At 38.7% G+C, this 27,233-nt stretch overlaps 1 protein-coding gene across 6 annotated transcripts in view; it reads left to right on the top strand.

The window, feature by feature from the left end:
- The window catches only part of SPAG9 (sperm associated antigen 9), a 160,474-nt gene that overhangs the window by 110,759 nt on the left and 22,482 nt on the right, over nucleotides 1-27,233 (top strand). For 5 of the 6 annotated variants that reach the window (XM_010386202.2, XM_010386203.2, XM_010386205.2 and 2 more), the window contains 15 exons: nucleotides 3,144-3,201; nucleotides 4,279-4,431; nucleotides 5,225-5,276; nucleotides 8,650-8,780; nucleotides 10,698-10,754; nucleotides 11,808-11,981; nucleotides 14,046-14,175; nucleotides 15,187-15,276; nucleotides 15,500-15,667; nucleotides 16,764-16,935; nucleotides 20,337-20,555; nucleotides 21,133-21,328; nucleotides 24,089-24,214; nucleotides 25,562-25,642; nucleotides 26,350-26,417. In XM_010386202.2, coding sequence (XP_010384504.1) covers nucleotides 3,144-3,201; nucleotides 4,279-4,431; nucleotides 5,225-5,276; nucleotides 8,650-8,780; nucleotides 10,698-10,754; nucleotides 11,808-11,981; nucleotides 14,046-14,175; nucleotides 15,187-15,276; nucleotides 15,500-15,667; nucleotides 16,764-16,935; nucleotides 20,337-20,555; nucleotides 21,133-21,328; nucleotides 24,089-24,214; nucleotides 25,562-25,642; nucleotides 26,350-26,417 — 1,875 coding nt within the window. The remainder of the gene's footprint in view (nucleotides 1-3,143; nucleotides 3,202-4,278; nucleotides 4,432-5,224; nucleotides 5,277-8,649; nucleotides 8,781-10,697; nucleotides 10,755-11,807; nucleotides 11,982-14,045; nucleotides 14,176-15,186; nucleotides 15,277-15,499; nucleotides 15,668-16,763; nucleotides 16,936-20,336; nucleotides 20,556-21,132; nucleotides 21,329-24,088; nucleotides 24,215-25,561; nucleotides 25,643-26,349; nucleotides 26,418-27,233) is intronic. The other variant, XM_030922956.1, reaches the window with a different exon arrangement.

The following is a 27,233-nucleotide window of genomic DNA, read 5'->3' as shown; positions in this document are numbered from 1 at the left end:
ATACCACTCTTCATACTTTACTGTTATTTTTTTAGGTACCTGTCTCCCTGGACAGACTATAAGTTCAATGTGGCTGAGACAACTGTGTCTTTGTTCACGGTTGCATCTTTAGCATATAGCAACTGAGTGAATGGGATTGCTAAATAGTTCTGATGGTTTTGCTTCACATCAACATTGGTGATTCTTCTCCTTTTGGGATTAAAAATTCTTTACAGGAGAATTTGTAAGAGAGCAATGCACCTTTGGAAAAATACATGTATAGAACTAGGTAAAATTGTGCATTTTCTCAAGGGATTACCATATAACTCTGAAGCTCATCTGTGGACCTAGCTTGAGAATCAGTGTTAAAATCCAAATAGAACTTCTATGATTTTAAAAACTGCCAGGCAGTTTGGGTTTTTTTGCTTGTTTTTAATAAGTAAAGTTTTCAAATTTATTGGACCTAAGTTTGTGCTTCATTTAAGTCTTGAATAGAAATGAGGTCACTTTAAGTTACGTTTTTCTTTTAAAGAAATTTTATTGATCATTTCAAAATGAAATTTTAGCTAATCCTATTGATTATGTATTCAATTTATACACCATATATTAAGATAACTCTTCATTGGGAATGTGTACATTTAATGTAAACTTTATTTATTTATTTTTGCCATCTCAGAAAGGCTTTATTTCTACTTCGTCCGGGTCTCATGCACACTCAGAGACACCATCATGTGTTTCCATTTGGTATCCTCGTGACTTTTTGTAGTCTTTTCCCTTAAGAGTAGACTCTGTACATTGCCAGTTAATCTTTTAACTATAATTTTAAAATGTTGTTGCTGTTGTGTCATCGATGCAAGAAGACCAATAAAAGTACAGTACAGGGAAATTCACAACATATTATAGTGGAACAGCCTGAGTCACATTTAGGTGATGGCGAGGACCCAGTAGCAGTATATTCATGCACCCGAAGACATGCAAGCCGAGTAGGATAATATATGGATCATACAGTGAATTTTCTAAGCCCACTGAGGACTTTATGTCTTTTCAAAAATGTCCTGTATACCCTCCAGTTTGCAAAATATCTGTCTTGTCTACTGGCTTCATGGCTAATGTAAACTTTAGAAACTATATTATAGGATTTGTTTTTCCTGTAGAACACATTTCGGTTTTTTTCCTTTTTATAAATATTTACACTTCATTGTGTTTAGTTAATGGTTTCTCTACATCTTGTCAATTTCTTTGTTTCCTCTCTTTTAAAGTAAATGAGTTTAGTTCTTGTTTTCTGAAAACAATCTAATTGAGATTCTCACTCACTTTTCTCTTGGGCTGCTTACCTAGGGGAATATTCTGGTGTGTATGATTTTTGAATATTTTAATATTACTGCTTTTTAAGCTAGGTGTTCTTGGCTGCTGTTCTCATCTAATGCTTTCTCATCATTTTTTTCTGCTCAACTATTTTTTTGCCTTTCATATATTTTCAGCTTTCACGCTTATCTAAGTGCTTGAGAGTTTATAGCAAACATATTTACTATATAAACTTTTTTCAACCAGTCTACACTCTTATTTCTTCTGTCTCTATAACTTTATTAAAAAGTTAACATTCCCAGCCATTGTATCTACAAAGGAAGAAAAAGTTAGCATTAGTGTTTAAAGCAAATATCTTGCCAAAGATTGTTTTGGAGTTAGAATTTGGAAACTTTTTTGGGATCTTTGTTTTGTTTGGTTTGGTTTCAGTTTGTGGATAATACATAGGTAGATGATTAAGTAATCTATTTCTGATATTTAATTCATTCTGGTGTAAGTACCTTGATTTTTGAGAAAATTAGAATATAGACAAAATATGAGTTCAGGTGCACAGAATATGTAGCATTCCTAGGTTGGCTGTATTTGTTTTAAGTAATTTTAAAATCATTTGGAAAATTACCTTTTTTAAAATAAAGGGACATGTTAACTCCTTTGTCTTGTGTAGTTTTCTTTAGAAAGATTTCGTTCCTCTTTACTTGGGTTATGATTATTACTTCTTCCATTGTATGTGATTTTCCAACATTATTAGCTCACAATTCCTTGAGATGAGTGACTGGTGGGTTTTATTGTTTTTTTGGGTTTTTTTTGTTTTGCTTTGACTTTTTTTTTGAGTGGTACTCCCTAGTGTGTTGTTTCATTTCTTCAGTTTCTTAGGAGAATCAAATTACTAGCTTTCTTCTCCCTAAAGACCACTCCATTGGATCTTGCATTGGATGCTGTACGTGCCTCTCTCACAGTAGTCATTAAAATGCCAAACACTATCAAAGACAGCCACTCAAGTGATAACTGAACATTATTATTTTATAGGTGGCACTTTGAAGGAAAGTTTGTATTGTTGATTGAAGATTTTCAATCTAATTATAGTCATTTTTATTGTGAGAAAGAATTGATGAAGCATTTTTTAGGTATATCAGCATCCTTATGAATGAAGGAAATCATCTTTATTTCTGTCTTTTGCACATCATTATGCATTAAATCATAACATTGTGATTCCAGATGTTTTTCATATCATGTATAAAACTTTATAGATTAATAATCTGTTTTCATGCTGTTTCTTACGTAAAACATTTCTTGTTCTTTGTTTTTGCTTTACATGGAATGCATGGGCTTTAAGACCATAATTTCTTTGGTAAGGTTTCATCTGCCTTGGGGTTCTGTCTTTCTTTGGCCTTGGTTTTGCCTGTTCTCTGTTAATAAGGTCTGATTTTTAGGCAAAAGCCTCCAAGGTCGGATGTGATTTAGAAACAATTTAGATCCATATTAAAGCTGTTCTTTTTTCCCCTAAATAATGTTGGAATATTAGAATATTTGGCAGAAAAGTCTTGATCCTTTTAAAATATTATCTATGAGAAATAAAATATAGACTAACAGATATTGAAAATTGGCCTCATTCCCTAGCAAGCCAATCCAGATTTAAGAAAGAAATTGGCCAACAAAATCTTGAGCCTTGTTTGTAATGAATAATTATTTATAATTTTATCATCTATTAAAGTAGATCCATCAAATGAAATAGACAAAATAAGATTAATAAAGGACAGATAACATTTCTAAAATAAAACTTGTGACTATAGCTTATATTTTAAACGTGTATATTATTGATGTATTTATTTTCAAAGTCTTAATCTTTTTTCTTTTGATAGGAATGGGTCGGGAAGTTGAGAATCTTATATTAGAAAATACACAACTGTTGGAAACCAAGTAAGTATATGTGAAATTTTAACAACAGAAGATAAAGAATTTTATTCTTGTCCAAGTCAATGACACTTCATCATTTTAACATAATACTAATGGGATCTTCCTGTCCCATCTCGTTCCCCTCCTCTGAGCGCGCGCGCGCGCGCGCGCGCACACACACACACACACACACACACACACACACACACACACACACACACACACATAATGTTGGGACCTACATTGCCCTGATGGATATGTTTCCTTGCCCTGTTTTTTTGTAGAAACAAATTGACATCTCCTTTTCACTCTATAAGTATCCATGCCTTTTTCTTAATCTTCTGGATTTGTCCTGGTTTTACACTTTATTTATTCCCTCCCCTGACATTTGTCTGTTTTCTTATCTCTTCTCCTGGGGTTTCTTTTATTTCCACACAAATATTTTGAGGTATACTCAGCCTTCCTCTTCAGAGCTGTCTTCCATAGCTGTGCATCCTTGGGTGCAATTTGTGGAGTCTTAAGCCCTCAGACCCATTCAGTGGGACCTATCTCCAGTCATGTGGAAAAGCTGACTGGGTTCCTTTATCAGTTTGCTGTGTCAGAGCAACTTTGGAACATCTGTGTATATCCAAGACAGAATACAGTTATAATGAGGTCCTATGCCCACTATGCCCAAAGGAACTGGATCTCCGTTTTTTTTTCTTCAGCTTAGACTGTCTTAACTTTCCAGTTTAGACTGTTTTCTCATTATTTGTTAAAGGTAACATCAAGGAATAATTTTACTTTATTGATTGGGTAATATATTCTCAGGAATTATTAATAACAGTAACCTCATGAATGCTATTTTTAAAATTTAATATTCTCACTTTTTAGTAATTGATGGTCTGTCTTGTTTTATTCATTTGATAAATGAGTAAAACCTTAGACTGTTGCTTTGTGTTCTTTTGGCATATATCTACAAACAACATCAGGTAGAATGTCGTGAAGTATTAAATTATTCATCTTTATTGGTTGTACAGTTACTTTAGTCTACAAAGGAATAGCTGAAAGATGGAAAGAATATTTATTCGTAATGATGCACTTGAAATATGTGTTTCTTAGAAATGCTTTGAACATAGTGAAGAACGATTTGATAGCAAAAGTGGATGAACTGACCTGTGAGAAAGATGTGCTGCAAGGGGAATTGGAGGCTGTGAAGCAAGCCAAACTGAAGCTAGAGGAAAAGAACAAAGAATTGGAGGAAGAGCTTAGGAAGTAAGTTTTAACTGTGTTGTTTTAAACCAAACTCTTTGCCAGTTATGCTACAAAGGGTTACAGGTGTAAACCTGAGACTGAGACCTTCTGTCCACTCAAACCTGGAAGGCCAAGAGCTGCCTGGGAGAGGGCAAAGTGCCCCAGCCCATTGCCTCTGCTGTGAGCAGGCCTCTCCAGTTGCTAGCCTGTTATCTAAATATTGACTCCTGTCACCCAGGCTGGAGTGAAGTGGCAAGGCCATGGCTCACTGCAACCTCTGCCTCCTGAGTTCAAGCGATTCTCTTGCCTCAGCCTTCTGAGTAGCTGGGATTACAGGCACCTGCCACCACACACGGCTCATTTTTGTACTTTTAGTGAAGACAGGGTTTCGCCATGTTGGCCAGGCTGGTCTTGAACTCCTGACCTCAGGAGATCCACCTGCCTTGGCCTCCCAAAGTGCTGGGATTACAGGCATGAGCCACTGCGCCCGGCCTAAATACTGTCATTTTTTATGTCTATAATGATGCAAAAAAAGTTGAAGACTGTTCAAACATCTTTGTTTTGATAATAAGGAAATTTAAAACATTATTTTTTTTTAATCCCACTTTCTTTAATACCTGTTTATTTCTGAAAACAATGCTATGATATGATGACACTCCACCAAATGAAGGTGGCTAAATACCCTGTTTGGGAAAAGAAAAATAATCCTTTAGTGGTAGTTAAAATTGTTGACCTACTCTCTTATTTTTTTTTTTTTTTTGAAAAGATGAGCTCAATTCAAATAACATGTTTTGTTTTGTTTTTTCCCCGCTAGAGCTCGGGCAGAAGCTGAAGATGCAAGGCAAAAAGCAAAAGATGATGATGATGTAGGTTTATAATTCTGGACTTTTTTCTTACCTTACCATGTTTTGGTATTTTGGGAAAATCTTTCTAAGTAAGCTTTGGATATAATACTATACAGATTTTTAAAAGTCAGGAAGCATGTTAATGGTCATGAATAGGATAGCTCATGCTTCTACATGGTATCCAGATGCTGAGCTTTCTGGTTCCTTGCAGTGTGTTCATTTTCCCTCTGTGCCTCTGTGCACCTGTATTTGCATGTTCAAGTTCGAGGACCAACTGGGACATTTTGGGGTTTTTGGTTGTTGTTATTGTTGTTTGGTTTCAAATTTTGATTTAGAAATATGAAAGCTTAACAATAATAATTATTTGATAGTATTAAACAAAAGATGAAGTCTAGAACTTTAGTACTAGCCAATTAGTTCATATTGTTGTGAACATAAGTACAAAAGAATAAACATGAGCTTCTTGCTAATATGCTTAGCATACTTCTAGTCTTTTTTTTTTTTTTTTTTTTTTTGAGGCAGAGTCTCAGTCTGTCACTAAGGCTGGAGTGTGGTGGTGCAATCTCAGCTCACTATAACTTCCACCTTCCAGGTTCAAGCCATTCTTGTGCCTCAGCCTCCCGAGGAGCTGGGACTACAGGTCTAATTTGGCTAATTTTTTGTAATTTTGGTAGAGGTGGGATTTTGCCGTGTTGGCCAGGCTGGTCTCTTAACTCCTGGCTTTAGGTAATCCACCCCAGTCAGCCTCCCACAGTGCTGGGATTACAGGTGTGAGCCACCCAGCCCAGCCTCATAATCATTCTTATAACAGATGTTTGCAGGTCAAAGGTCAGACCAAAGATTATATGATTGTTTTGGACAGAATGATCACTTGGTGCCCTTTCAGTCTCTGTTTTTTAATAACTTATTTAATGATAACACACAAAAACATGTAAGGCCTGCAGGTTATGAATCATAACAAATTAACATTTTGAACCTACCACCCAGTCTGATCATTAGAACATTGCTAGACATTGAACTATTCTGCTTTCCTCCCCTGCAGAGAAAGCTGCTATCCTATATTTATCATTTGCTTAACTTTAAAAAAAAATTTTATCATATCACATATGTATATATGGTTTAATTTTTACTTTTTTGTGTTTCACACTATATTTAGTCTTGGGGACCAGCTTCTTTTCCTCAGTGGCATGTTTTTAAGATTCATCCTTGTTTTAATATAGTGCTGTAGTTATCATTCATGTTTACTACTTTATGATACCCCATTGAATGAACAGTCTACAATTTATGTTCTTATTTTCCTGTTAAGGAATATTTAGTTTGTCTCAGCTTTTTACAATGCTGTTGTTACAGACATTACAGTACAAGTCTCCAGGTGGGCAGGAGCAGTAGCCTTTCCAGAGTACATACCTACTAGTGGGCTTGCTGTGTTATAAACTTAAGATCTTTATCACTTGTTGTTTAACTTTATTGAAAGGAGAGGCCCAGGTTCTATAACAGAACAACAAAGGAGGAGGACTGCTAAGGGCTAAGCTTAGCATCTTTCTTACTGTCCCAAACCTTTCAGCTTTGATCCAAAATGTGGATAATGAAAGCCTATAGGACATTGACTTGAGCCGTGCTCCTTGGAGGTCTTACCCCTATGCTTACTCTATATTCACATATTCTCTCTAAGAGTAATTCTGACTAATACAATTGTCTCCATCTGTTTGCATTTATGTTGGTATTTTAGCGACTCTTATAGTTTAATACCTTGGAAACTAGGCAGTAAGTTTACCCTTAATGCTGGTCTCGGATGAGTATGTGGTTTGGTAATTTGAGATAAATGGAACTAACTTATAACTATTTTCTGAGTGACAATTGTTACAGAGCATGAATTAAAATAATGTTAGAGCAACATTTTTAGGTGAAACTTACAATAGCATATTAAATCTATGTAGATAACAATTTTGGTTTTAGTTTACAATCTGCACTATTCTTTATTTTTATTCTAGTATTATTACTATTTTTTTAAAGGCAGAGTCTCGCTCTGTCACCCAGGCTGGAGGAGTACAGTGACAATCATAGCTCACTACAGCCTTGAACTCCTGGGCTCAAGTGATCCTCCTACCTCAACCTCCCAAGTAGCTGGGACTACAGGTGCATGCCACCCCACCTGGCTATTAATTTAATTTAATTTTTTGTAGAGCCAGAGTCTCACTATGTTGCCTAGGCTGGTCTTGAACTCTTGGCCTCAGGCAATTCTATGCAATTTTTATTTTTTTAACCTCAGCCTCCTGAGTAGCTGCGACCAAAGTTGTGTGCCACCCCATACCTGGCTAATTTTTTATTTTCTGTAGAGATGGGATCTCACACCATATTGCCAAGGCTGGTCTCAAATTCCTGGGCTCAGGTGATACTCCCAAAGTGCTAGGATTATAGGCATGGACCATCGTACCTGGCCCTACTGTTTTTTTTTGTTGTTGTTGTAGTTTTGTTTTTTAAAGACAGGATTGCACTCTCTTGCCCAAGTTGAACTGCAGTGGTATGATCATGACTCACTGCAGCCTTGACCTCCCAGCTCAAGCCATCCTCCTACCTCAGCTTCCCAAGTAGCTGGAACTACAGATATGTGCCACCACTCCTGGCTACAGGGTTTTACTATGTTGCCTAGGCTGGTCTCAAACTAAGCTCGAGCAATCTACCTGCCTCAGACTCCCAAAGTGCCGCTACTACAGGCGTGAGCCAATGTGTCCAACCCCCTACTATTCTATTTTTTAGCCTTGTTTTTTATGTATTTTTAAGAACTACGAGAATAGACCCCCGTTACTCTTTATGGTTTATTTGTAATATGTTCAGATATGTGTGTATATATTCAGAAATTAAATTGCCACCTTTTATCTTTGCAGTCATGAGTGATTATTTAAATCTCTTTGTTGGCTGGGCACAGTGGCTTACACCTGTAGTCCCAACACTTTGGGAAGCTGAGGCAGGAGGACCACTAGAGTCCAGTATTTCAAGACCAGCCTGGGCAACATAACGAGACCTTGTCTCTACAAAAAAATTTAACAATTAGTCGGGCATATTAGCATGTACCTGTAGTCCAAGCTACTTAGGAGGCTGAGGTGGGCAGATTGCTTTAACGCAGAAGTTCGAGGCTGCAGTGAGCTATGATTTCACTACTGTGCTTCAGGGGGGGCAACAGATCAAGACCCTGTCTCAAAAAATATATTTTAAAAAATAATTTTAAAAAATCTCTTTGTTGATTTTGTTTTTATAAGGCCATTTTTCTTAAAATGATCTACTAGATTAGAAATTAAGGAATGCTTAAAAACTGGAAGATTTTGCATCACTCTGAGATGAACACCAAGACATATATAAGCTTCCAGAATGATCTGTCATTTTCTTGTCATTATAGAGTGATATTCCCACAGCCCAGAGGAAACGGTTTACTAGAGTAGAAATGGCCCGTGTTCTCATGGAGAGAAACCAGTATAAAGAGAGATTGATGGAGCTTCAAGAAGCTGTTCGATGGACAGAGATGATTCGGTGTGTATAACAAGCACTCCATTATTTTCCTACTATTATTTTGTAGTTTTGAATATTCCTTCATTTGGAACTAAAGTCCTGCCCTGTGAGATCCAAGTCCCTTTCTCTGTTTACTAGGAGAGACTTTCTAAAGTAACACTCAGAATTAGCAACAGAATGTGATCAAAGGAGGTGCTTTTTGGGCCAGTAAGGGATCTTGGAGGATGTTACGATGACCTCTAAAAGGCAATTATTATTACTTAGGAATGATGGTCATTTTTCATGTATAGAAATCAATACTACTTTCCTGGTAATGTCAGGAAAAGATCACAATTTCATATGCAACACAGGAAAATCAATTATTCTGACTCAGTGTCTTTCTGTAAAATACTCTTGCTTGATTTCTTTCCCTCTTTTCTAACTGTTTGTGCCAAGTACGCCCTTCCATTGGTATCTTTCAGTCAGGTGGCTCTTAAATCTCACCGGATGCTGCCATCTAATGGTCACAGTCTCAGTAATAGTGTTTCTTTAATTTAGAAAGAGCTCCTGAAAAGTTTGTAAATGAGCTGCCCCCATCAGATTTACCAATAATAGTATACATTCACATGTTGTTTTTAAGTTTATGAGCACATTCCTTAATTGCCAACTTTTACTTCTTTAGGATTACATCATTTATTTCAGTTTATGTACCCTTTACCAATGTTATACTAGTATCAAGTGTTTTAACACATCATTTTACAATTTGCTGTAATTGTAATTGCTTATAACTGCCCATAAGGAAGATCAGTATTCTAATCTATATTTATTAGACAAGGAAACTAACCCACTAAGAAATGTGTTCTTAACTGCAATATTTAGTGGATATCGAATAAATAATAAGTAAATATTCAAAAAACTTATTATAACTTTGTTTATTTATTGAGACGGAGTCTTCCTCTGTTGCCCAGACTGGAGTACAGAGGTGCAATCTCGGCTCACTGCAACCTCCACCCCCTGGGTTCAAGCAATTCTCCTCCCTTGGCCTCCCTGGTAGCTGGGTTTCCAGGTGTGCACTACCATGCCCAGCTAATTTTTGTATTTTTTTTAGTAGAGATAGGGTTTCGTCATGTTGGTCAGGCTGGTCTCGAACTTTTGACTTCAAATGATCCGCCTGCCTCGGCTTCCCAAAGTGCTGGGATTACAGGCGTGAGCCACTGTGCCCAGCCGGACTTTACTTTCCATTGCTGTTTTTAACTCTAGCAGCCAAGTGGTAGTCAACAAATTAAAGGAAATGGTAGCTTACTTTTAACTTATTCACTGAATTAAAGAATGCTTTTAATTTAGTTCATAACAAAAAAGTAGTGAAAAGGGAGTTCTGATTATGATGGCAGAATCCCTACCACTTTATAAATCAATTTGGAATATCCTATTTTATGAAAGTTTGTTGAATTACCTGTCAATCCAGTTTATCCTCTTCCATGCTGTGGTCATCTTTCCAGTGATGGAGAAGTTTTAGTCTTGTGAAAAATGACCCCTCAAAATGCCAAAGTTTCAAGCTATTTTGTGAGAGCTGCGAATACAGGTGATAGAGACTTTTATGTAAAGATGGGAATTTACAAGGCAATATTTTAATAAAAGGGAAAGTTAGAGGGTATCTTTTCAATAAAAAATGTTAAATACCATTCAGGCATGTTGGCTATCTGTCTAGCACATATTACAATCCTCTGTCGGTAGACTAAGCTCTTTGAGGGAGGGATGATAATTTTATTTTTCTTGGTAGAATTAGCTTTAGCAGATTGATTGACACATGGTAGGTCAAAGTAACTACTGTATTTATTGAATTTAATTGTTGACTCTCCTCTGTGTATACCATGAACTTCTCGGGTCTCTTGTTCTTCAGAAAGAAAGGTAGAATACCTCACTGATAACATATTTCTTTTCTTTTCTTTTTGAATGTAGGGCATCACGAGAAAATCCAGCCATGCAGGAAAAAAAAAGGTCAAGCATTTGGCAGTTGTAAGTATTGAAAAACAAATAAAGATGTTAGATAGCACATGAGACAAGAAAATTACAGTCAAAATTTATTTCCAAGAATGATTTTATGTCCATTTTCTTTCCTTCATTTCTTTTTTTAAACTAGGGTAATGAGCAAGTAGCTAAACTGAACTTTTTTTTTTTTTTTTTTAATATATAGTGTGCCAACTCGGTAAGGCTGTTCTCAAGGACAAAAAATATGATATTGTGAGCTGCATCATGTTGATTGTGCATTTGTTGCAATCCTCTGCCAAATTTAAATAATGGGAATTATTTATAGACTTGAAAGTGACCTGGATCCCCGTTAAATAAGTTTCTGATTGGCTGGTTTTGTAATTGTAAGAAACCTTACAAAGTGAAGATGAGAAATTTAGTGCTTGTAGGGTTTGAGTAGTATTGTGTATGTATTGGGCTTGGGTTATGTTTGTGCTAGAAGTACTATGTGTTTACTGTGATTAAAACTTACCCATTTTTGGTGAATCTGCTATTTAATGGAAGTGTCAGTTTAAAAAAAAAATAGACCTGAAAATAGTTATTTAAATTGAGCTTAATCAGAAAATGTATAAGATGTGTGTTAACATGGTAATATGTGTGCTAGTACTTGATTATAATAAGCTCTTTTTAGAACTGGCATACTAAGCTTCTATTCACATCACACAGCCATAACCTTGCTGTTTAACAATCGCTCTTACCTTGCACCAAGTAGGAGCTAGCAAAGAAAACAAGAAAGTATATATTTATTCAGTAGGAGAAGTTTCCTCTACTTAAGAGCTTCTTGCTTTCATTATGGAAATTGCTGGTTAAAGAACAGGCACCCGCCAATCTAAGCAACAGTTTCTCTTCGCTGAATGTCTGAGTTTGGCTGTGAGTTACTGCTAAGGCTGCAGCGTGTGACTACCAAAACTGTTTTTGCCAATTTCTAATTCATTGCCTTGTAAAAGTGCTCTGAAATTTTCTTCAGCATCAAAGTTTGTGGAAAATCAAGGATTGTTTCTCACAGTACATGTGACATGCAGACATACTTTCTTCTTTTAGTTTCAGCCGACTTTTCAGCTCCTCAAGTAACACGACTAAGAAGCCTGAACCACCTGTTAATCTGAAGTACAATGCACCCACATCTCATGTTACTCCCTCTGTCAAGAAAAGAAGCAGCACCTTATCTCAGCTTCCTGGGGATAAGTCCAAAGCCTTTGATTTCCTTAGTGAAGAGTAAGTCTCTTCAAATTAATCGTTATACTCTAAATTAAGTTAATGGTTCAGAATATTCTTAGCCTTTTATCAGCCATAAGGATTCAGGTAAATCTATAAAAAATCATTTCTGGGCTGGGCGCAGTAGCTCATGCCTGTAATCCCAGCACTTTGGGAGGCCAAGGTGGGCGGATCATGAGGTCAGGAGTTGGAGACAAGCTTAGCCAATACGGTGAAACCCTGTCTCTACTGAAAATACAAAAATTAGCCGGGCATGGTGGCATGTGGCTGTAATCCCAGCTACTCGGGAGGCTGAGGCAGAAGAATCGCTTGAACCCAGGAGATGGGGTTGCAGCGAGCTGAGATCATGCCACTGCTCTAGCCTGGACAACAGAGTGAAACTCCGTCTCAAAAAAATAAAAAATAAATAAGTAAAATCATTTCTGTAACTTGGCTATCTTTAAGTAAATTACTTATAGTCAACAGTTTTTATGAAAATTGCATTTCAGTTTTTATAAAAGAGAAGGATTTTTTAAAAATGCCTCATTTTTGCTGGTATGATAACATTGATAAATACCTATTAATAGAAATATTAATGGTTTTCAGAGATAAATGAGCCTTTATCCTAAATGTTTGAACATTTCTGTTGGTGTCAAAGGACCTGGTTTTCCGTCCTGACTTGACTACCCATTAGGTACAAACGCTTGGGCAAATGAACCTTTCAGAGCCCCCAGTTTCTCTGTCTGTAAAATTAATCTGATAACCTATCTCAAAGGTGATTGGATCCAATTATACAGTTATCTGTAAAGTATCTGACATATAGGTAGATAAGTTATGTTAACTGTGGTATATATACATAGCAGCTCATCTTACGAAAATTTAAATGGCCAGAAGAATGGCAAATTATTTTCCAAATCATTTTAATAATATTTTACCTTGTAACTCCAAAGTTTACCAAATCAGTTTGCATTTTTATCTTCTGAAACAAGTTAATGGGATCTAAAATCTAACCTATATCAATCTTCCTAAGCAGATATTGATTTATTCAATTTTTAAATCACTTCCAGCACGTTTTCTGGCATTAGGATATTCTCAGTAAATATTTGTTGAATGAACAACAGCAACAAAAAAGCCAAAAATACTTCAGAATTTTCCCCTTTCACATGGTCAGCATCTGAAACCTGATAGAAATTTTGGTGGCTGGGGCCGGGCGCGGTGGCTCACGCCTGTAATCCCAGCACTCTGGGAGGCCGAGGCGCGCAGATCACGAGGTCAGGAGATTGAGACCATCCTGGCTAACACGGTGAAACCCCGTCTCTACTAAAAATACAAAAAAATTAGCTGGGCGTGGTGGCGGGCGCCTGTAGTCCCAGCTACTCGGGAGGCTGAGGCAGGAGAATGGTGTGAACCTGGGAGGCGGAGCTTGCAGTGAGCCGAGATCGTGCCACTGCACTCCAGCCTAGGTGATAGAGGGAGACTCCGTCTCAAAAAAATAAATAAAATAAATAAATTTGGTGGCTGATGATCCAATTTAATGTAACAAAGCTGCTTGCTAACCTGTTAAAGCTTAGGCACTGAATTCACTACACAAACTTAAAAAGACCAGCTTTAGAATAACACTTTTTTTTTTTTTTTGAGATGGAGTTTTGTTCTTGTCCCCCAGGCTGGAGTGCAGTGGCGCCATCTTGGCTCACTACAACCTCCACCACCCAGGTTCAAATGATTTTCCTGCCTCAGCCTCCCGAGTAGCTGGAATTATAGGTCCGTAGCACCATGCCTGGCTAATTTTTGTATTTTTAGCAGAGACAGGATTTTATCATGTTGGCCAGGCTGCTCTTGAATTCCTGACGTCAGGCTATCTGCCCTCCTTGGCCTCCCAAAGTGCTGGGATTATAGGCATGAGCCACCGCGCCCAGCCTATTACAACACTTTTTAAGGAGCTGTTATAGTTGGAATAAACTAATTTGAAATCATGTAAATTTTTGTTGTTTTTGCTGTTTTAGTGACAGAGGAGAGATAAAACTGGGGATAAACGTAATTAAATGTATTCACATAATTAAAAAGGAAAATCTTTTTTCCTTTTAGAACTGAAGCTAGTTTAGCCTCACGCAGAGAACAAAAGAGAGAGCAGTATCGTCAGGTAAAAGCACATGTTCAGAAGGAAGATGGTAGAGTGCAGGCTTTTGGCTGGAGTCTGCCTCAGAAGTACAAACAGGTAATATGCACATGTGGTAAGAGCATCCAGCAGGAAAGAAGAGGGTGAGTTGAGTGTGCCTGGGCATGAAGGATTCACCATCCGCATCCCAGCCCTGCTCATCTCAGCCATATGGACTGGGCACACATTTAAGCATGGAGGGTGGTGGTTTTCAGGCTGTTTTCAGGAGCTGTAGAACTCAAATGAAATGCTCTGAGTGTGTGAGGAGGGGAGGAGTCAGTAAAGGGTGGCTAAGTGCACGGAGTTTGAGGTACCCGCTCTGCTGTCACCAGAGCAATTCTGGTTTAATATTTGAAGATTTCATTTTTTGAAAAGCCAGTATCATTATTGAAAAAAATCATTGGCATGGAACTTTTCAAACTGTTCATTTAAAATTAAGTTCAGGTCTTCAGGAACTTTATCTGTCTACTCCATAATTCCTACCCCAAAAGAATCACATGTTCATGTACAAACACATATGCATGTGCATGTGTGCGCATATGTGTGAATTAGAGCCTCTTTTTGAGCTCCCATTGTATCGTGTTTATTGAATTGCTCAAATAAGAATGGCAAAATTGGCTGATGCCTGTCATTGGCTCATGGTGCCTGTTGCTGGCTCGTGCCTATAATCCTAACACTTTGGGAGGCCAAGGTGGAGAATGGCTTGAGCTCAGGGAGTTTGAGACCAGCCTAGGCAACACAGCATGACCTCATCTCTACAAAAAATTTAAAAAATTAGCTGGGTGTGGTAGCCTGTGCCTGTAGTCCCAGCTACCTGCGAGACTGAGCTGGGAGGGGACCGTGTAAACCCAGCAGCTTGAGGCTGCAGTGAGCTGTGATCGAGCCACGGTACTCTAGCCTGGGCAGTAGAGCAACCCTGTCTCAAAAAAAAAAAAAAAGAAAAAACCTGAACTTGATTTCAAGGAGTAAATAACAGCAGTGCTTGCTCATATCTCAGTGGATCTGTAAGAATTTCACTTTTGATGAGGCTTACTAATGTGCCTTTTTCGATCCTCCTTCCACCATTATTAGGTAACCAATGGTCAAGGTGAAAATAAGATGAAAAATTTACCTGTGCCTGTCTATCTCAGACCTCTAGATGAAAAAGATACATCAATGAAGGTAAGTTCATTGTGAATTTAGAGGAGATATTTTCTCAACTCTGGGTAGTTTTTTTCCTAAAACCAAAAAAGCATAAGTATTACTTCTATGGTGAGGTTATTGTTCATTTTATAATTTTAGGTTATATTAAAGACCTGTATTTACAACCATTAGTTATTTTAAGAAAAAAGGAAAATTCTAAACATTTCTAGACTTAATATTGTTTTCTTTTTCACCTGAGAAGCTGTGGTGTGCTGTTGGAGTCAATTTATCTGGTGGGAAGACCAGAGATGGTGGTTCTGTTGTTGGAGCAAGTGTATTTTACAAGGATGTTGCTGGTTTGGATACAGAAGGCAGTAAACAGCGAAGTGCCTCTCAGAGTAGTTTAGATAAGTTAGATCAGGAACTTAAGGTAAGTGTGTAACATTTGACCTGGTTTATGAGACTATGAGTTTAACTCCTTCATCCAAAATTCACCTCTGGGTCCAGCTTCTAACTGGGATTACTATGCCCTGACTTACTGTCCCTCAGCACCCTTTTAAAATAAATTTTATCGAGGTATAATTTACATGCAATAAAGTGTGCACTTGAAATGGGTATAGGGCAGAGTTTTGACACGTGTACACCTATGTAATCACCACAGTGATCAAGATAATAGAACATTTTATCATTGTTCTGCTTTACCTATTAGTTTTGTTGTTGCTGTTTATAGACAGAGTCTCGCTCTATCACATAAGCTGGAGTGCAGTGGCATGATCATGGCTCACTGCAGTGTTAACCTCCTGGACTCAAGTGATCCATCCACCTCAGCCACCCAAGTAACTGGGACTACACACCCACACCACCACACCTGGCTAATTCTTTTATTTTTTTTGTAGAGATGAGGGTTTCACTGTGTTGACCAGGCTAGTCTCAAACTCCTGGTCTCAAGCAATCGTCCCACCTCAGCCTCCCAAAGTGCTGGGATTACAGACGTGAGCCACTGTGCCAGCCTAACTGCTAGTTTTTCATCTACTAAGTAATATTGATAGGTGGTTGTATTAGTCTGTATTCACACTGCTGATAAACACATACCCAAGACTGGGAAGGAAAAAGAGGTTTAATTGGGATTACATAGGTAACCTCTGGGGAGGCCTCAGAATCATGGCAGGAGATGAAAGGCACTTCTTACATGGCAGCAGCAAGAGAAAATGAGGAAGAAGCAAAAGTGAAAACCCCTAATAAACCCATCAGATCTCGTGAGACTTATTCACTATCACGAAAATAGCACAGGAAAGACTGGCCCCGTGATTCAGTTACTCCCAACAAGTGGGAATTCGGGGAGATACGATTCAAGTTGAGATTTGGGTAGGGACGCAGCCACACCACATCAGTGGTTGTATTTTTATCCTTCCAAATAATCTGGAAATAAATTTGAAATAGTATTGCCTTTTAGTGTAACAGCACCACCTTATGAATATTTGCACATACTTATTGTTTGAAACATTTTTCGTCCTTTGTCTATACAGGAACAGCAGAAGGAGTTAAAAAATCAAGAAGAATTATCCAGTCTAGTCTGGATCTGTACCAGCACTCATTCGGCTACAAAAGTTCTTATTATTGATGCTGTTCAGCCTGGCAACATCCTAGACAGTTTCACTGTTTGCAACTCTCATGTTCTGTGCATTGCAAGTGTGCCAGGTAAGAGTGAGTCATGCGTTTCTCTGCCCTCTCCTCCATCCACACCACCTACCTGCTGGGCATTGATGTGGCAGCTGAAGATGCAGTTCTGTACCTTGCTGTCATGAAGCTTATGTTCTAGTTGGGGAGGATTAAAAAACAAACTGGAAACCATTGAATAAAGAAGGTATTTTCAGGTAGTGAAAAATACTGTGAAGAAAATAAAACAATGGGAATATGAGAAGATAACTGGGAGCCAGAGGACTGTTTGGATTAATTAATAAGGAAAGGTCTTCTGAAGTTTTGGATTAAACATTATGTGATGTTAAAACATTAGTTTAGGCCGGGCGCGGTGGCTCAAGCCTGTAATCCCAGCACTTTGGGAGGCCGAGACAGGCGGATCACGAGGTCAGGAGATCGAGACCATCCTGGCTAACACGGTGAAACCCCGTCTCTACTAAAAATACAAAAAACTAGCCGGGTGAGGTGGCAGCACCTGTAGTCCCAGCTACTCGGGAGGCTGAGGCAGGAGAATGGCATGAACCCGGGAGGCGGAGCTTGCAGTGAGCTGAGATCTGGCCACTGCACTCCAGCCTGGGTGACAGAGCAAGACTCCGTCTCAAAAAATAAAAATAAAAATAAAAAAAATAAAAATAAAAATAAAACATTAGTTTAAAAATTAAAGAGGTGTATGTGATATATCCATATGTTAGAATATTATTCAGTCGTAAAAAGGAATGAAGTTCTTTTCTATATTTTATATTTTATTGTGGAACACTTAATATGAGATACTTTTTTTTTTTTGAGACAGAGTCTTACTTTCTTACCCAGGCTGGAGTGCAATGGCACAATCTCGGCTCACTGCAACCTCCACCTCCTGGGTTCAAGTGATTCTCCTGCCTCATCCTCCCGAGTAGCTGGAATTACAGGCGCCTGCCACCACGCCCGGCTAATTTTTTGCATTTTCACTAGAGATGGCGTTTTGCCATGTTGGTCAGGCTAGTCTTTTTATTTTATTTTAATTTTTTTTTGAGATGGAGTCTCACTCTGTTACCCATGCTGGACTGCAGTGGCACCATCTCAGCTCACTTCAACCTCCTGGGTTCGAGCAGTTCTTCTGCCTTAGCCTCCCAAGTAGCTGGGACTACAGGCACGAGCCACTACACCCAGCTAATTTTTGTATTTTTGGTAGAGACGGGGTGTCACCATATTGGCCAGGCTGGTCTCGAACCCCTAGACCTCGTGATCCACCCGCCTCGGCCTCCCAAAGTACTGAGATTACAGGTGTGACCCACATGCCTGGCAGGTCAGTCTTGAACTTCTGACTTCAAGTGATCCATCCACTTCGGCCTCCCAAAGTGCTAGGATTACAGGCATGAGCCACTGAACCCAGCCTGAGATCTACCCTCTTAACAAATTTTTGTTTTTGTTTTTTGAGACAGGGTCCCACTCTGTTGCCCAGGCCAGATTGCAGTGGTGCATTCACAACTCAGTTGCAGCCATGACTCCCGGGCTCAAGTGATCCTCCCAACTCAGCCTCCTGAGTAGCTGGGACCACAGGCGCACACCAGCACACCTGGCTAAGTTTTTTGTACTTTTTGTAGACAGGGTTTCACCATGTTGCCCAGGCTGGTCTGGAACTCCTGGGCTCAAGTGATCTGCCTGCCTTGGCCTCCCAAAGTACTGGGATGCCCAGCCGTCTTAACAGATGTTTAAGAGTACAATGCATTATCCTCTAGGTAGAAGTTCTGACACATGCTCTAACATGGATGAACCTTGGAAACACTATGCCAAAGGAAATAAGCCAGACACAAAAGGACAAATATATGATTCCACTTATGTGAGATACCTAGAAGAGGTAAATTCATAAAAACATAGAGTTTCTGTGTGAAGTGATGGAAAAGCTTTAGAAATAGGCCGGTCATGGAGGTTCACCTCATAATCCCAGCACTTTCAGAGGCCAAGGTGGGATGATCACTTGAGGCCAGAAGTTCGAGACCAGTCTGGGCAATATAGTAAGACCTCATTTCTACAAAAAATCAAAAAATGAGGTGGGAGGATAACTTGAGCCTGGGAGGTCGAGGCTGAAGTGAGCTGAGATTGCACCACTATACTCCCCACTGGGCAACGGGAGTAAGACCCTGTGTTTAAAAAAAAAAAGGCCTGGCATTGTGGCTTATGCCTGTAATCCCAATACTTTGAGAAGCTGAGGTTGGCGGATCACCTGAGGTCAGGAGTTCGAGACCAGCCTGGCCAACATGGTTAAAACCCCATCTCTACTAAATATACAAAAATTAGCCAGGTACAGTGGCAGGCACCTGTAATCACAGCTACTTGGGAGGCTGAGGCAGGAGAATCGCTTGATCCTGGGAGGCGGAGGTTGCAGTGAGCCGAGACTGTACCATTGCACACCAGCCTGGGCAACAAGAGCAAAACTCTGTCTCCAAAAAAACACAGTGATGATGGCTACACAGTGTTGTAAATATTAATGCCAATATTGTAAATATTAATGCCACTGAATTGTATACTTTTAAATGGTTAAAGTGGCAAATTTTGTTTATATATTTTTTACTGCAATAAAAGTTTTTAGTGTGATATAAATAAAACAATTTTCTAAATTAAAAAATGAGATTTATTTTTACATTGTAAATATTTTTTATATTATAAATGCTTAGTTTTTAATGTTTTACTAATATCTAAGTCACCCTATATACTTGGGGTATTTAATTTTTAACAGTAATGGATAGAAGCTTATACTTTAAGTAACAGTAGTAGTAGTCTTGATGATTTAAAAGAAAATTTGTTTTGACTGACCTTGTCAGATATAATAGATTGTTTTTAACCTGTGGCTGCTGAGGAGCTCACTAAGAACAGAAGTTGGCTAGGCATGGTGGCTTGTGCTCGTAATCCCAGGACTTGGCTGAGGTTGGTGGATCCCTTGAGGCCAAGAGTTCAAGACCAGCCTGACCAACATACTGAAACCTTGTCTCTTCCAAAAATACAAAAATTAGCCGGGCGTGGTGGCTTACACCGGTAGTCCCAGCTACTCAGGAGGCTGAGGCAGGAGAATCACTTAAGTCCAGGAGGCGGAGGTTGCGGTGAGCTGAAATCATGCCACTATACTCCAGCCTGGGTGACAGAGTAAGACTCTGTCTCAAAAAAGAAAAAAGAAAAAGAACAAAAGTTTCTTTTCTGACATTTTTATGTTTATTTGCATTTGTGTTAATAGAAGTATTATCTTAATTTTTTAAAGTTGCCTTCCCATATTGTGAAGATTTGTTAATGTAAATTTAATGTTACCTGTATTCAACTAGCTGTACATCTCATCTGCATACTCTCATTTCAAACCTGTAATTGTTTTAGTGAAAAAAATGTTATTTATAGAAGTTTACTTTGCTGTTACAAGAAGATTTATTTTTCAGGTGCACGAGAAACAGATTACCCTGCAGGAGAAGATCTTTCAGAATCTGGTCAGGTAGACAAAGCATCTTTATGTGGAAGCATGACAAGCAACAGCTCAGCAGAGACAGACAGCCTATTAGGAGGCATCACGGTGGTTGGTTGTTCTGCAGAAGGTGTGACAGGAGCTGCAACTTCACCTAGTACCAATGGTGCTTCTCCAGTGATGGATAAACCACCAGGTATATCCATTCTTTTTACCTGCCATCTGTATAGAGTCTAAGGCTACCCTCAGATGCCTCATTATGGACTTAATTTAGATCTTAAGTAACAAGGTTGAAAGAACTTGAAAGAAGATGCTGTAGGCTGGGCGCGGTCGCTCATGCCTGTAATCCCAGCACTTTGGGAGGCCAAGGCAGGCAGATCACAAGGTCAGGAGATCAAGACCATCCTGGCTAACACAGTGAAACCCCGTCTCACTAAAAATGACAAAAAATTAGCCAGGCATAGTAGCAGGTGCCTGTAGTCCCAGCTACTCGGGAGGCTGAGGAAGGAGAATGGCGTGAACCCGGGAGGTGGAGCTTGCAGTGAGCCGAGATTGCGCCACTGTACTCCAGCCTGGGTGACAGAGCGAGACTCCGTCTAAAAAAAAAAAAAAGATGCTGTAATGACTGTTAAATGGAATCAAGAATTCTTAATTTAATGATACAGTGTGAAGGAGTGGGTAGATGGAATGGAATTCTATAACAGGGGTTTGTGTGGGGAAATAATTGGAAGAGAAAAGCCCAGACTCGGAATAGTGTTTTATTTACTTTGTAGAAATGGAAGCAGAAAATAGTGAGGTTGATGAAAATGTTCCAACAGCAGAAGAAGCAACTGAAGCTACAGAAGGGAATGCGGGATCAGCTGAAGACACAGTGGACATCTCCCAAACTGGCGTCTACACAGAGCATGTCTTTACAGATCCTTTGGGAGTTCAAATCCCAGAAGACCTCTCCCCAGTGTATCAGTCGAGGTATAATAATGGGTCATCAACTTAGGAGACTGGGTGAAGTGCACAGATAAAAGGAACCAAAATAATCTCAAGCAGTCAAAAGATTTCCACTAATTAGTGTCACTGTGGTGGACTAAAAGATACCTATTCTTGTGATATCTTCATGTATTCCCTCTCCATCATTCTCCCTGGATATTCCCCCCCATTTCTTCCATACACCTTCCAACTTAAAAAAAAAATCGTATCTATAAAAATATAATCATGCATCACTCAACAATGGGGATATGTTCTGAGAAATGCATCAGGTGATTTCATCATTGTGTGAACATCATAGGGTGCATTTACACAAATCTAGATGGTATGGCCTATCACACACCTCGGCGATATGGTGTAGCCCATTGCTCCTAGGCTAGAAACCTGTGCAGCATGTTACTGTACTGAATACTGTAGATAATTGGAACATAATGATAAGTATTTGTGTATGTAAACATGGACAAGGTACTGTAAAAATATAGTAGTATAATCTTGTGGAACCACCACCATATATGCTGTCCATCTGATTTTCCAAAATGGTTTTACCAGGTGTATGACTATATATTAGTCAGAATCTTCCTGTTCATTTTCTCCTCTGGTCTGTTTTTTTTCTTTTCTTTTCTTTTGTGCTTACTGTCTTCCGTTCTATTAGTAATTCTTTGTCATTTTAATCCCATCCCTACTCTAATTTTTAGTCCAGTTATCAGCAAAATAGTCCATTGTTTAAATTTGCCATTGTTCAAGTTTCCCACATGGGTGTGAATGACCTTTTTGAATTTAGTTTTTGTGCAAATATTTTATTAAAAACAATTCAGATGGTTCCAGTGGTTCATGCCTATAATCCCAGCATTTTGGGAGGCCAGAGCAGGAGGATTGCTTGAGTCCAGGAATTCAAGACTATCCTAAGCAACATAGTGAGATCCTCATCTCTACAAAAAACTTAATGATTAGCTGGGCGTGGTAGCGCGCACCTGTGGTCCCAGCTACTCAGGAGCCTGAGGCGGAGGATTGCTTGAGCCCTGGGAGCTGGGGGCTACAGAGAGCCATGATCTCACCACTGCACTGCCGCCTGGGAAACAGAGCAAGACTGTGTCTCAGAAAACAAACAAACATAACAATTTGTTTTAGGCTCTTCCTTTAAAGGGTTGGTTAATCTAGGCCCATTTAGTGAATTATTTCATTTTCTTTCCTGCCTTTTCTAGATCCCCTCTAGATGAGAGTCTCTGTAAACTAGATCCTTTTTAAACTTTAATATTCTTCCTCTTAGTGTATAAAGTAAGCAAGATTAATTAATAACCCATTTAAGCCTATTGGTCCATTATTGGAATACTAAGATTGTGGGAGTTATTCATATCCTACTGCTCAAAGTCATCGCTGAGGCCTGATTTTTTACCAAAAAAATTTGCAATCTCCGGCATAAATGGGTTAACATTTAATTCTTTTTTTTTTCTTTTTCTTTTTTTTTTGAGATGGCATCTCGGCCGGGCGCGGTGGCTCAAGCCTGTAATCCCAGCACTTTGGGAGGCCGAGGCGGGCGGATCACGAGGTCAGGAGATCGAGACCATCCTGGCTAACACTGAAACCCCGTCTCTATTAAAAAATACGAAAAAAAACTAGCCGGGCGAGGTGGCGGGCGCCTGTAGTCCCAGCTACTCGGAGGCTGAGGCAGGAGAATGGCGGTAAACCCGGGAGGCGGAGCTTGCAGTGAGCTGAGATCCGGCCACTGCACTCCAGCCCAGGCAACAGAGCGAGACTCCGTCTCAAAAAAAAAAAAAAGAGAGATGGCATCTCACCCTGTCACCCAAGCTGGAGTGCAGTGGTGCAATCTTAGCTCACTTGCAACCCCGCCTTCCGAGTTCAAGCAATTCTCCTGCCTCAGCCTCCCAAGCAGCTGAGATTACAGGCATGTGCTGCCACGCCCAGCTAATTTTTGTATTTTTAGTAGAGATGGGGTTTCACCATGTTGGCCAGGCTGGTCTTGAACTCTTGGCCTCAAGAAAAACGCCCACCTTGCCCTCCCAAAGTGCTGGGATTACAGGCGTGAACCACCGCACCTGGCCTGAATTATTAATTTAAGAATAAGTCATGTTTGAATTTGATAGCCTGGTTATATATTTTACTAAATATGCCCTGACAATTCAAAAGAAAGGTTTTGTGATAGAACATTAAACATATTTCAGATTTAATTTATTTTAGGTAACTCTTTATATATCTCCCTCCTTTTTGCATGTGTGTATCCCTCCCGTCTCTCTCACCTGAGAAGAAACTATGACAAAACCCAAAATAAGAGATAGCCATAATAATAGTCTGAATATTAACTGCTGTATTTCATTACAATGTCTTATTATCTTATCTGCTCCTTGGGCTTCCTAGTTTGTTAATGTTATTTCTGATACAATTGTTGAAATATGTGATGTAAGCTTTTGACTTTGGCTTCTCTGGAATTCTGGTGGTTTTTTTTTTTTTTTTTTTTTTTTAACTAGAAGTTTCAGCCAGGTATGATAGTGTATGTGCGTCTAGTCCCTGTTACTCAGGAGGCTGAGGTGGAAAGATCACTTGAGCCTGGGAGGTCAAGGCTGCAGTGAGCCCTGTTTGTGCCAGTGCACTCCAGCCTGGGTGACAGAGTGATACCCTATTTCTAAAAAATAAATAATAAACAAATGAACAAACTTAAATGTAGAAGTATTTATCCCTGAAAACTATAGTTAAGTATACTCAGATTTCTTTCCTTTTGCCCTACCTTTCCAGCAATGACTCAGATGCATATAAAGATCAAATATCAGTACTGCCAAATGAACAAGACCTGGTGAGAGAAGAAGCCCAGAAAATGAGTAGTCTTTTACCAACTATGTGGCTTGGAGCTCAAAATGGCTGGTAGGTGCCAACACTTTTAACATTAGAATATGTTTATTGTTTTACTTTTGCTTTTGAAATTGGAAGATAAGTAAAATATGGTAAACACAAATACAAAAAGTGTGGATTAATGCAAAGAATTTTATATATATACACAATTTGATGTTATGTTGCAACTACCACATAAACTGGACTTGCACTGGTTCTGAATGGTAAGCCATATGTTTCTTTGTCACAGAATGTTCCCTTTCTATAATATTCTTGGAAGAAGAGGTACGTAAAATTTTAAAATCAAGCTGATACAGAAATAGAAAATCCTGAACAGCACAAAGACAGAGAATATTTAATTTATGTAGGCTAGAATGTGGGCAGGAAAACTGGGATTAAACCAACATTTTGGCTGCAGGAAGGCCCAATCCCAACTTTTAATACATTTTTCACTAAGATAGGCAAAACAAATCACGATCTGAAAAGTCAGATGATGATAACTAATATTATATGGTTTGTTCATTTTTCAGTCATGTGGAGAGTTTTACAAGATTGTGCATTTCCCAAGGTTAAGCAGGATTACTGTTGAGCATCTCTAATCCAAAATTTGAAACTTTTTGACCACTGATAGGACGCTGGCAGGTAATGCTCATTGGAGCATTTTGGATTTTTGAATTAGGAATACTCAACTGTTATGTATAATGTAAACATTCTAAAATCTGAAAAAATCAGAAATCCGAACACCTCTGGTCCCAAGCCAAATAAGGGTTACTCAACCTGTAGTACGTCTTTTTCATATGAGTCCAATACTATAAAGTGAGGAGTTGCCAAACTTAGCATAACTGTCTTCCAGTAGAGCATTATGGGCACTGAAATTTGAATTTCATATAAATCTCCCCTGTCACAAAATACCCCTGATTTCCCCCACACACACACCTTTAAAAATATAAAAACTATTCTTAACTTGCAGGCTGGATTAAAACAGGTGGCAGACTGGATCTGGCCTGTAGGCAATAGTTTGCGACTCCCTATGTGGGCCACTCTGTCATCCAAAAGTTGTAGGTCAGTGTAGTAGAGAGGTAAGGTAATTCAAAAAAAAGAGTTTTGCCCAGGGACTAAGTGTGTGAAACTGACTGCGTTGTACTAGTTCCTGCTTTTCAGTCTTCATATGTTTCTCTTTGCTCAGCAGCCTATTTCTCTACCTTGGGCCTACCCTCACTCTCATTTTTCTTTTCTGACCATTGCACAAAAGCAGCAGCACCTTTTCCTAAAATTTATGTTACTCTTCTTTCCTTCTGAATGAACTTCGCAATCATTATTAGATATATGCAATGTCTTGATGTTTTCTATGCCTTACCAGTGTTGACTTTGTTCTTGCAGTTTGTATGTCCATTCATCTGTAGCCCAGTGGAGGAAATGTCTCCATTCCATTAAACTTAAAGATTCGATTCTCAGTATTGTGTAAGTTTTATTTTGGAAATTCTTCTTGTTAAAACTATGCATTTTGGTATAAACTAGATTTTAAGACTTTGAAAGCTAATACATGTTTCACAACTAAATTAGTATCCAGATTTGTTTGTTTTTTTTCACCCTTTTTATGGAATCAGAGAAGTTAAGTGAGAATGAAACCGTATAATAGAAAACCAAGTAGAAAGGTAAACTTGCTTGATTGAGTCCTCACCATACTGGGAGTTCTTTAGTACTACAGGAAATAACCAATACCCATTAATTTATGTTTATTTTAGAATATTCTTTATGGCTTGTGATTATGTTGATTGGGGCATTGATTTACTAGTTCTTTTCTGTGTGTTCCCTATCAAAAATCAGACAGTTTATCTCTGAGCCCACAGAGCTGACTCTGTTGGTTCCACTCAAGGTGCATGTCTCTGGTCTTTGGAGTTTGTGTTGATTGTCTGTGATGAGAGGAGAAGCTTGGCCAGAAAGTGAAACAACTGAGATACCACTCATGCTGTTTATTTAGTTCAGCTGACATTTTTCACAGCCGGACATGCACAATGAAGAAAGCGGTGTGTTCATTGATGTTCTGGTGTCAGCTCCTTAACTCATCACAGATTGGTCCTTTGTGAGGCCCTGAACTAGTTCAGTACCATGTGGTCCCTTCTGTGTTCCTGAATGGAGAGTTCTGAACTCCCCTTTCCTGTTTGCAGACACGTGAAGGGAATCGTGTTAGTAGCCCTGGCTGATGGCACCCTTGCAATCTTTCACAGAGGAGTGGGTGAGTGGTGATGTGTATATAACATGGACGCTAATTTGTTGCTTTGCAAAGCATTTTTAAGTAGATTGGCTTATGTTTTAAAGAAATGATAGTCAGTAGGATAAAGAATAAATAACAATACACAACATCAGTAAATATATTAGTGCCTGCATGGAGGTATACATTAACAGATGCCTTAGGGAAAATATGTTTACCACAATGGGCATTTTATGGTACTTTTAAATAATGTGATAGGGAGGCATTTGTTTTTCATTCATATGCTTATGCAATTCAGAGAAACTTGGTGTTATTTTAATGTCCTATGTTTTAAAAATAATTTGTGTCCACTTAACATTTGGACTTTGTTTTAAAGAATTTTAATTGGGTAAGGTTTAATCGTTTTCATGTCACCTTATTTATATTTTCCCCCTTTAAAACCATTGTTTCATCTATAGAGGGGTGGTGGTATCAGAAACCCTACCTTGAATGAATTAAGTTGAGGGAATTTAGTATGTGTTCCTCCATAACTCCTTGGTACTTGTGTCAACCAAAAATGACACATCATTTTCTACCCACTTGATTGGTATATCTGGGAAGCATTATGAAATATAGATACCCTGAATTTGGATTTTAGAAAAACTTTTCCCAAAATCTCCTATCTTTCTGGGCTTGGGGAAATGTGGAGTAGATGACAGGTGCTTTTGTAATTGATTGGTACCTGAAAATTGCTGATTAGTGACTCCATATCATCAAAGAGCAAGAGGGCTGCGTTCTACCTTTTTCAACCCTTTATCTATATTTGATCTTTACGTTAAATTATGAAGAAAGTTCCATGGT

This window comes from Rhinopithecus roxellana, chromosome 19 (genome assembly GCF_007565055.1).
Source record: "Rhinopithecus roxellana isolate Shanxi Qingling chromosome 19, ASM756505v1, whole genome shotgun sequence".
In the NCBI taxonomy this organism is placed as follows: domain Eukaryota; kingdom Metazoa; phylum Chordata; class Mammalia; order Primates; family Cercopithecidae; genus Rhinopithecus; species Rhinopithecus roxellana.
This window is presented reverse-complemented; position numbering and strand designations above follow the sequence as displayed.